Consider the following 10,839-nt stretch of genomic DNA (forward strand, 5'->3'; position numbering starts at 1 on the left):
GAAAAATGAATGTGTGAAAATTGCTTAGGTGATTTGTATCACATCTTGCACTTTTAACTTGCTGAGTCTAAAATACTCTTGAAAATAATTTCCTCCTTCCTTGCAAATTCAAGGTCTAAAGTAAAAGACGGCATTGTTTCCTCAAGCTATTAATCTAACCAAAATCAAATTTCTAGGCTTAAACCTTAATCTCAATAAACAGAGAAGCTTACTCTACAGTAAAATGTAGAGGCTATATTAGAGAATTTTTGCTGACAGAAAGCAAACTAAAAATGAAAGAAAAAAACACAATTCGCTTGGCCTGATTTTCTAAAACCTAAATGAAGCAGAAACCAAGTATTGGGCAGAAGTATTTAGAGAAGCTTTGGGAACCACAGAACAAGACTTCTTCATTTCCACCCTGCCCGGGCAGTGAATCAACAGTGGGGGCATGCAGGCTAACCTGCAAATTGCTCAGAGTATCTGGGAAAGGGAGCGCCAGACTGTTGGAAGGACCAGACCATGTTGGGACCACTATAATCTGGGGCCAGTTCAAAGAACCCCAACATGGTCATGAACTAGGATGAAGATAGACTGTAAGTTTTAGGGTAGCGTTGAATTTCTCTCACTTTCTTTTTCCTAAAATGGAAGCCAGAGCCACCCGGGGAAGTTGGGTTAGGAGAGTTATCTACTTTCTGTGCATTCCGTCAAGGCAAATCATAAACAACAGAGCTTAATAGCTCCCTTTCTACATAGAGCTTTGCTCTGTACCTACATTTTCTGAAATGCAGATTATTCTTAAGTGTGAAAATGAGACTAAGACTGAACTATACAAGAGACCCACATGTATGTTACAAACAGCATTTGATTAAGTGTAATATTCTTTTTTTTTTTTTTTTTTCCGAGACAGAGTCTCGCTCTGTCGCCCAGGCTGGAGTGCAGTGGCCGGATCTCAGCTCACTGCAAGCTCCGCCTCCCAGGTTCACGCCATTCTCCTGCCTTAGCCTCCGGGGTAGCTGGGACTACAGGCGCCCACCACTTCGCCCGGCTAATTTTTTGTATTTTTTAGTGGAGACGGGGTTTCACCGTGTTAGCCAGGATGGTCTCGATCTCCTGACCTCGTGATACGCCCGTCTCGGCCTCCCAAAGTGCTGGGATTACAGGCTTGAGCCACCGCGCCCGGCCCAAGTGTAATATTCTTATAAGGACAATTAACTGACTGTACTTTTACACTGTATTTCACATTGTATTTATTTAGTTATTACCTTCTTCTCAAAAGGATTTGGAGACTGGCAAAGTGTACTGTCTAAAAAACAGAGACCAAAAGCCAGGGATGCATTGGGAGCCTGGATAAAACAAGCTTCCTCTATCTTGATGCCCACTAGATGTTTGAGAAAAGCACGTATCCAGTCCCTTTTTTAGGCCCTGCTATCTGTGAAAAGCACTTCACAAATGCATGGCTAATCATATATACCAGAAAGCCTGGCTCCAGTTGCTTATTTATTTATTTTTTTTAAGGGAAACTACTAAGACTGCATCCTCTCCCTCTTCCTCTCCCAAAGGAAGAGAAGAACCAAGAAGCAACAACACCAAGAGCCAGCTTCACACTCAGGAGAGACCGCTGCGCTTCTTTCTTGTGGTTTCTGATGCTCTCTACACAGAGAAACTTCTCCAGTAATGAACTATAGAAATCATCTCTGAGAGGACAGTCTTCCTTCCCAGTTGCTTTTAATACAAACAGTCTGATTCTCATTTTGGTCAAAGTTGATTTCAAAATCTGGTGATTCATTTACAGGATGTCCTGGCCTCTCAAGAAAATGTTAGCATAATATTGTAGGTAAAATTTAAATGCTAATATTAGAAAAGTAACATCAACTGCCTTCAATAACTTGTAGTCAAGGAAACTAGTACTGGAGAACAATCACCAGAACTGCAAAAAAAAAAAAAAAAAAGTTTAAAAAAGTTTAATTACAGCCTCCCTTCTAATCAGGAGGAAGCAGTCTAGACATCTCTGTATAAACCTGGAAGCAAATGAACGGAATCCACTTTACCACATTCCTTTGGTCTAATTTATCAGGTCTCCAGAATGGACTTTCTGCTTTGTAAAAGTGACTCCATTTTAAGGGATCTGCTGTGCAAACCACACACAATACTCTGTCCTTCTTCTGAAGGGCAACTGTACCGGTGGGTGGGCCGACCACATTCTGGGCAATTAGCTTGGAACTTGCCCTGAATGTGAGACTGATAATTTCCGCTTTTGTTAGAGGCCAGAAATATCAGCCTTTTTTTATTTAAAAATTTTTTTGAGACAGGGTCTCCCTTTGTTGATCAAGCTGGAATGCAGTGGCCTGATTATCACTTACTGCAGCCTCGACCTAATGGGCTGAAGTTTAATCCTCCCACCTCAGCCTCCTAGATAGCTGGAACCACAGGTGTGGACTACCACGCCCAGCTAAGTTTTAAAAAATTTTTTGTAGAGACAGAGTCTATGTTGTCTAGGCTGGTCTTGAACTCTTAGGCTCCAGTGATCCTTCCACCTCAGCCTCCCTAAGTGCTAGGATTACAGGCCTGAGTCATTTTGCACCAGGCCAGCTTCGTTTTTAAAAATGAAGGAAAAGTGTTCTGATTCTGGATATTTTATACTTTGTGTCTTCTTTTAAAATTACTTTTGAGTTTGTATAAATATGACCCCTGAAATCTAAAATTTGGGTCCTCTTTTAGAAACAGGTAACACCCTGAAATTTCACTGTGGTCTTTCTTTATCAGGGTACCACGGCAACCAGGGCATTTCGTGAAAGCAAGCATCTGATCCTGATATCTAGTTGGGAACAGCACCAAGTGAGGAGAGGAAAACGGGTTCGTTCAGTGATTGGAATCACCTTGCAAGACGACTCAGTGCTGGAATCCTCTTTACTCAAGTGAAGATGCGGTTGGGGGCGGGGGTGGAACCCAAGATCACTGGGTTTTAAAAAGAGGATAAATCATCTTTAATGCACACTTCCAAAACTAAAGATTAAAAAACACACACACACAATCAGGCCTTTGGAGGCCCTGGGTTGGGGCAGCCAGGACTGTCGGCAGTCCTGCCTTTCCATACTGACCGCGCCAGCAGGAAGTGTGGCGGATGCAACTGTGCAAACTGAGATGGGGCGAAAGGGTAAACTACCAGCCTAATCCCGGGACTCCCCGGCTGGCTGCACTTCCTATCTGGATTGCTGGAAGGATGCGGAGTCCCCAGGGCCTGTCCCTTAGGTCTGGACGGGAGGAGGCGCTAGAAGAGCCTCATACCCGGCTGTCAGCCCTCACCTGCAAGTGGCTGACGATACAGTAGGGTTCGGGCTTGTGCAGCCCGCACGTCGAGGTCACAGAAAGCCTCTGTGCTCGGCCGATGAGAAGGTCGCCCGTGGCGGGGTAGCAACTGCCTTCGGCGCAGCCGTAGCTGAACTCGGGTTCTTGAGCGCGCACTCCGGCTCCGCACAGGGCTGCGGGAAGGACAGGCGACAGGGTTGGGGGCACACAAGCAGGGAGTAGAGTCCGAACAAAACGAAAAAGCGGGGGCGGGGGAGTGGGTGCGGAGAGAGGGCAGTCCATTCGGAAGAAGGCAAAATGCACAGAAAGGACAATGGAGAGATGAGCGCAGGAGAGGCTGGGAAGGCAGGGACTCAGAGAGGAGGAGGACACGGAAAGAAACCCACACACGTCATCAGGTCTGTCCAGCAGCGAGAGCCTCCCTCCTGGGAAACCCACCGACGCTCGCGCCCACCCTGATCAGCCCCGGGGAGCAGCTCCTCCAACAAAGGGTGGATGTATAGACCCTCCACTTAGACGTGCCTGGAGCCCGCCGCAGGGAGGCTGACCCCCCAAGCGCCACACACCCACGCACGTGAACCCGCGTGCACGCGGCAGCCCGCGCATCCTCGGTGTGAGTGTGCGCGTGGAAATCTGTGACCACGGGGCGCGAGAGTGCGTGTGCGTGCACGCGCGAGGGTCACCGGCGCTTCGCTGGGGGCGAGGCGCCGGGTCTCGCGGTGGACGCCGCTTTCCGGAGGTAGGGGAGCCCATGGACAGTCCCTGGGGCTCTGGAGTGGTTTCAAGGCTTCGCCATTCCAGGGAAGCGCCAGGTCCAGCTGTTTCTGGTGCCATCCGGAGACAAACGAGATGGTTAATTAAAGCCACATGGCCCCCATCTGTTCCCAGAATGAAGCCTCCGCTCAGCTCAGGCACTTTCCTGGGCAATGGATTTTTGGAGAGCCCTCCTCAGTCACTACCGCCAACCCCAGGGAACCTGCCCTCCGCGGTGGGGAAACCCAGGGTGAACCGGCCGAGGGTGCAAAACCCTGAGCGGGGCCGCGGGAGCCCGCAGGGGCCGGAGCTTGGGCGCAGAGCCCGGGGGATGCGGGTCCGCGGCACTCCGCGTGCGCCGTCTCCAGCCACCACCGAAGCAAGGGCGTTGGCGTTTAATCCTAGGGGCGTCATTTCCATCCAGTCCCTCTCCCAAGCCCCCAGTCTCCCTCGAAGGTGAGCAAACAGCTTTTGGGTTTTCCTTCCCCATGCCCAAGTCCATCCGCCTCCCCGCACCGTTTCCACAGAATTACCTAAGAAACTGAAAGCTAACACCTGGAGAAGCCCCATGCTGGCTCCCTGCAGCCACGGGGACACGGCAGAGGAGTGGAGAAGACGCCCGCCGAGCCGCCTGCCCTTTCTTCCCGTCTTCCTTTCTATAGAGGTGAAAAGGAGGGGAAAAAAGGCAAATGTTCAAAGAGAGTAGAGGCGCCCTTCCATTTCCTGTCGCTCCCACGGAAGCTGGGGGTGGGCTGGAAAGGGGGAAAAATCGCGCAGCCACTTTGTTCTCCTCACCCGGCGACGCTAGCGCTCGCCCTGCTCCTGGCAGCCCCCGAGCCCAAAGAAGGGAATTAGAAAGTTTAGCCTTGGGAGGAACAGAGGGAGGCGCCTCTGCTCATGCGCACACGGAGAGCCGGGGCTGAAGGGGCGGGCGGCCGCAACTCTGCGAGGACCGGGTGAGGTCCCGGTCCCACCCCCCGGGGCGCCTCTTGTTTGAAAGCAGTGTCTGCGATGGCTGCGGGGCTGGGGCGCTTCCCAGTCCCAGCGCGGGTCCGCCCCGGGGTGCGCGTCCCAGAAGGGCGCGCGGCGTGGCCGTCCAGCGAGGGGGGCGGATGCATGGGGGCGTCTCCGAGGTGGGTGTTCAAGTCGCCCAGCCAGGGGGCCGGAGGGACCTACCGCGGACTCGCGCATTTACGTTCGCAAGAAGTGAATCACCAAACGTGCCCACGGTTAAAACTGTCGTGCCGTGCGCTCGGGGAAGGCGGGTTAACCCTTTAGAAACAGGGTCGACCTGTCGTATTTGTTCTTTAGAAAGTGACACTTCCTTTCCGCCCCCAGTATCCAAGAGCTTGGGATGGGCGCGACTTCTACAGTGTCTTCCTAGGAAGGAGGAGAAGCGCTGTGCGCCCTGCAATTCTTTGCACACACATTTATTCAGGACCTCTCTGTAGTCCCTGTTACCCAGGTGGTCACGGCATTGAATTGAACGGCTAGTTCTGTTTTTGAAAAATCTACTTCCAACATGGTGAAACCCCCTCTCTGCTAAAACTACAAAAATTAGCTGGGCGTGGTGGCGGGTGCCTGTAATCCCAGCTACTCGGGAGGCTGAAGCAGGAAAATCGCTTGAACCTGGGAGAAGGAGGTTGCAGTGAGCCGAGATCGCGCCATTGCACTCCAGCCTGGGCGACAAGAGCAAAACTACGTCTCAAAAAATAAAAATAAAAATAAATAAAATAAAATCTTCCTGCCTGTATCCAGATGATGGTTTTAACTCAGGTAATTCCTCAAATGACACCATTATTGTTACTGACTCCCTTTCCCATCTCGCCGTGGAAGAGTTGACACAGCCAGGAAATGGAAATCTTTCATGAGAGGCACTTCCCCACAACGCATCTCAACGATCCTCCACGGTGTGCAAATGGTGAGGTCGGGAGAGGGCCTCTAAAGAAGGGTCTCTAACAACACAGTGTAACCTGCCTGGTGAAATTAGGGGTACATAGAAGCTCACCATCTTCTAGGGGTTGGAGAGGGAAAAGAGATTGGTGACGGGACACCACCACCCATTCTGCTACCCTTAGCAATGGACACAGTCAAAACTTGGAGTCCTGCTCTGGGCAAATGTGGCTGGAATTCAGGGAGTATAGTTAGTTGTTAGTCCAGTCAGGAGACTTGGCATGTTTTCTAGTCATCTCAGGGAGGAGAGTTTAAGCGGCTAGCTGGTCAGTTTTTAACTTAACTGCCACGAAATAAGGCCCAGAGAAGTTTAATCATTAGACCATAGAGTCAGCTGCTTTACGAGTTTGTAAGCCTGCACGAGTCTGAGGCAGGTAGGAGCCTGGGGGTCTAGGTGAGTGAGGCATTAATTATTCACCAAATCAGCACTTGCCCTGCTACAGCCTGGGGTGGTTTTGCCTCTGCTGACGCTTAGGATCCTCTGCACCGGCTGCGTAGCCTGAGAACACTGAGAGCCCTTGCTGTTGGGAGGCTGTAGAATTGCAATGGAGGGTCTTCAGGGCTTAATTAAAAGAAAAATATTAAAAGGCAAATGTCTTTTCTTCCTGTTGAGCTTTTAATACCCTGGGCCAGAGTTTCATATTTTCATGTGCACGCACTGCAAGCATCTTTCAGTTCCTTTTCTTTCTTGAGCCTAGCCTCTGCTCTCACAGCAGCCGAGCCCTCCTTGCTACCTGTCCCTGGTCAGCGTCCCCTCCCATTGCAAAAGGTCATTTACCTTCAGTATGTTCAGAAGCCTGCTTGCTCTCCCGATCACCTCACTTGCAGTAGTAAACTGAACACTACTGAGAGAATTCGGTTTTTAAAAATTTGCCTGTATACGTGCAGGGGGAGGAGTGTGTGTAACACTCAGCTTCTGACCACTTCATCTGTGAATGTGTCTACCTCCCTTTCCACCTTTATCTTTAGTGCTTCTCTCCTAGAAGTATGCCCTCCTCTCATCTACGAAGTTCAGTGCTCTCATATACTTGCTCAGTCTCCTCCTGTTTTAGGTAAAAACAACACAAACGCTGCATTGCATGGAATCAAAGCTTGAGCTCTGGAGATTTGCTCATGGAATCAAAGATTGAGCTAAGGAGAAAAGAGTTTCAAGAGGGAGATCTGAAGCATAAGCCACAGAGATCAAATAAGATCACAGTGGGAAAATGTCCATTGCATTCAGCAGTTAGAAAGTCAAGGGCGGCAGGCACAGTGGCTGGTGCCTGTAAGGGGTGTGAGGCGGGTGGATCACGAGGTCAGGAGTTCAAGACCAGTCTGTCCAACATAGTGAAACCTGTCTCTACTAAAAATACAAAAATTAGCCAGGCATGGTGGCAGGGCCTGTAGTCCCAGCTACTCAGGAGCTGAGGCAGGAGAATCGCTTGAAACTGGGAGGCGGAGATTGCAGTGAGCCAAGATTGCACCATTGCACTCCAGCAGTGGAGATGGAAGCCACACTGCCATGGAATGGAGGAGGAACTTGGGGAAAGCAGAGAATAAGAGCAAACTGTACTTTCAAGAACCTGAGTTATGAAGCCAAAGGAAGGATTGAGCAAATCTCAGGGTTTGCTCAATCAAAGCTTGAGCTTTGATTCCATGCTCCTGCTCTAGGCAAATGTGGCTGGAATGAGGGATAAATACTCTACACTCCCTCTCCTTCCTTTGGCTTCATAGCTCAGGTTCTTGAAATTATAGTTTGCTCTTATTCTCTGCTTTCCCCAAGTTCTTCCTCCATTCCATGGCAGTGTGGCTTCCATCCCCACCACTGTTCTTGGTAAGTGCCCTTGACTTTCTAATTGCTGAATGCAATGGACATTTTCCCACTGTGATCTTATTTGATCTCTGTGTGGCTTATGCTTCAGATGATTACACCCTCCTTCTTGAGACTCCTTTCTCCTTAGCTCCCAGGACATAATTCCAGAATTTTCCCACAAGGCTTTGACCCCTCCTCTCCCATTTATCTTGCCCTTCTCTGATCCCTTAAACACTGGTGCTACCAAAGGTTCTGTCCTCTTGTCTGCTCCCTCTACTCATCCACATCCAGGGGTGCACCACTTGGACTCTCCGCAACCTCCAATTCCTATCTCTCTAGCTTGTACCTCACTTGGAATTTACATACCATTTCTAACAGGCCATTGAATATCTCTACTTCAATGATCCATAGGTACATGAAATTCATCTGTGGCAAAACTGAAATCTCTCCACCCAGCTCTCCTAGAACAAAATGTCTTCTTTCTTCTGTTTCCCATTTCAGTTATTGGCACCACAATCCACCCCTTAGCTCAAGACGGAGACTTGGGAACAGGACTGGCTGCATGATTAGCAGGGCACAAATGTGGAGCCCCTCTATTGTTATTAAGGTAAAGACAGTGAAAGAGCATTAAACGTAGCGTGGGACTCTCCTGAGTGGGGCGGTGGTGGGGAGGGGCTGTGCAATTGCACAAATTACACGCCCCTGAAGCCAGCCTAGCCTGGGAATCTTGGACATCTCTCACTCCTTCATTCCCTCCCCTCCCCATCACCAGGTCCTGTCATTTCTACTTGCCTAGCAGCTAGCCAGCATGTCCCCTTGCTCCAACCTCATTGCTCTCCCTTAGAGTTCAGTCTGAATGCCTGCCAGAGCCCCCTGACAGGTGTTCCTACTTCCAGATTCTTCCTCTCTTCAGTCTAAACCTTCTTAATACCTGCAGAAGGATTTTTTTCAGAGTCAAAACCTTGATCATGTAGTTCCCTTATTCAAAAGCCTTCAATGGCTCTCCTTTGCTCCTTCCCTGTACATGACATAATTTGTTCCTTCATGACTTTCACTACATGGGTCCTCCTTGACCTTGTCAACTTAGTGAACTACTGCACACCTTTGAAGACTCCTCTTAAACATGACTTTCTCCATGAGCCTCTCTCTCCTCCTTGTAAAAGCCTGTTACAGCATATGTAACATAATGCTGTAACTATTTGTTTATGCCCTTATCTCCCCCAATAGACAGCAAGACAAGGACAAGTATTGTGTAACATTCATTTTTGCATTAATGTTGCCTTGCATGAGATGAGGCACATTACAGGTGCTCGATAAGTGTTTCTCGAATGAAAGTAAATGATGACTAGTCTCCATGTTTTAAAACCTTCCTTAAATCTTAAATGTCCACTTTTTTCTACCTTGATATGAATTTCTAGCCAAAGAGAAAAAGAAATACCACCGCTTGACTTAATTTTAGGAATACTTCCAAGTTTCACTCACAAATTCTTCTCGTCTATTATATTTCATACAATTTCCTCTGATTTCTGAAGATGTTACAAGTTGAGGAGGAATGAATCTCTTCTGTTAGCCTGTCCAGGGCTTCACTCTGGCTGTCAACACAGCCGTCTCTTGTCTGTCATTTGTACTAACCTGGCACTACCTGCTTTAACATAAAGCAGTCTTTACCAGAGAATTCTGCAGCAGTTTAAATGGCAGATGGGACTGCAAATTGCTGGCTGTTCTGTCTCAAAGAATGTGTGACAGTTATGTCCCTTCAGCATTTATTATTTTCATTTGAAAACAAAACAAGAACTGCTTTCAAGGTCACCTTCACTTTCACACAGTCTTAGAACACCACGTGTATGTCTCCTTTGAAATCCTGATTGACAGTAAAACAAGGATGCTACATTCTAGACTTCGATCTTTGGGTCCTGAAATGTGGCTATTTAAATAATATTGTTCTCATGAAAAATATTAGATTTTTCCTTTTTGAAAATTAGATTTAAGTGCATTTTGTGAGATTCAGAATTGATCTAGAAAAGTAAATTCAATGATCAATAAGTTTCAGGTCAAATGTCATGCTATACTTTATATGTATATATATGTCTTTTATAATATGTAGAACAGTAATTTGTAGTTTTGTTTTATTATCCTTGTTCCCAGAAGTTCTTTGAAGGCAGAGACTGTCTTTGGATTCCCATCAGGTGGCAGAGTTTCTAGTGTATTATAGACACTCAATATCTGCTTGTTGGATAAATAAAATTGAGTAACTTTCTTTACAATTGTTAAGGGAACACACAGGGGACGTTATTACTACCCTCTGTAATAGGAAAACCATCAGCGCCTGAAACCAGGCAGGGAGTCACAGCATTTTAAGCCTCGGACCAGGTAATACAAACAGTAGTTTGGGCTTGCATTAACATTCGTCCTCCCTTCATCTGGTAACATTACCTGGATTTTCCTTGAGGGACTAGTCCTCTCCCATTTTCAGCTTATTTGATTTGGATGGGGCTAATCCCCCCATGAGCTCCAGGCTATTCAGTGCATTTCCATCTTCTTCTTTCTAGTGAGTGGTTCAGAGATGGATATGAAACTCACATATTCTAGTTAAGGTGACTCTGGGATTTTTGTTGGAATTCCTCGGAAAAAACAAACAAAATAAAAAACAAAAAACAAAAAGCACCTATTTTCCCCCCTGGACTTAGAGTTATGTGGATGTCAGCCTGGAACTGGTGGAGGCTGCTTGAGACTGGAGCCAACACAAAGGAAAGAAGAACGGAGGGAACCAGAGGGTGGGTCCCTAAAGAACACTTTGGAGTACCTTGATCCAGCTATACCTGAAACCAGTCCACTTTACCTTAGTCAATACATTTTTCTAGACATGTAGCATGAGACAGACCTAAACTTTTGTTGTTTTGAGCCTGAAATTTAGGAGGCTTTTAAAAAACTGCAACATATTGACTGGTGCAGGCAGGACTTTATCAACACTGTCTTAAAAATGATCATTTGTTGGCTGGGCGTGATGACTCACACCTGTAATCCCAGCACTTTGGGAGACTGAGGCAGGCGGA

General features: G+C 47.7%; 1 protein-coding gene and 1 pseudogene across 2 annotated transcripts in view; both read right to left on the bottom strand.

The window, feature by feature from the left end:
* The window catches only part of LAMB1 (laminin subunit beta 1), an 84,826-nt gene extending 79,881 nt beyond the window's left edge, over positions 1-4,945 (bottom strand). The window contains exons 1-3 of one of the 2 annotated variants that reach the window (XM_007982563.3): positions 4,837-4,945; positions 4,575-4,697; positions 3,286-3,461 (exon numbers count right to left, since the gene is read on the bottom strand). In XM_007982563.3, coding sequence (XP_007980754.3) covers positions 3,286-3,461; positions 4,575-4,611 — 213 coding nt within the window. In that variant the 5' untranslated portion in view covers positions 4,612-4,697; positions 4,837-4,945. Of the gene's footprint in view, positions 1-3,285; positions 3,462-4,574; positions 4,727-4,836 lie in introns of those variants that run through there. The other variant, XM_073009249.1, reaches the window with a different exon arrangement.
* On the bottom strand, positions 1,502-1,692 carry LOC119626364 (small nucleolar RNA U3; annotated as a pseudogene).
* Positions 4,946-10,839: the final 5,894 nt, after the last annotated feature.

This window comes from Chlorocebus sabaeus, chromosome 21 (genome assembly GCF_047675955.1).
Source record: "Chlorocebus sabaeus isolate Y175 chromosome 21, mChlSab1.0.hap1, whole genome shotgun sequence".
Lineage (NCBI taxonomy): Eukaryota > Metazoa > Chordata > Mammalia > Primates > Cercopithecidae > Chlorocebus > Chlorocebus sabaeus.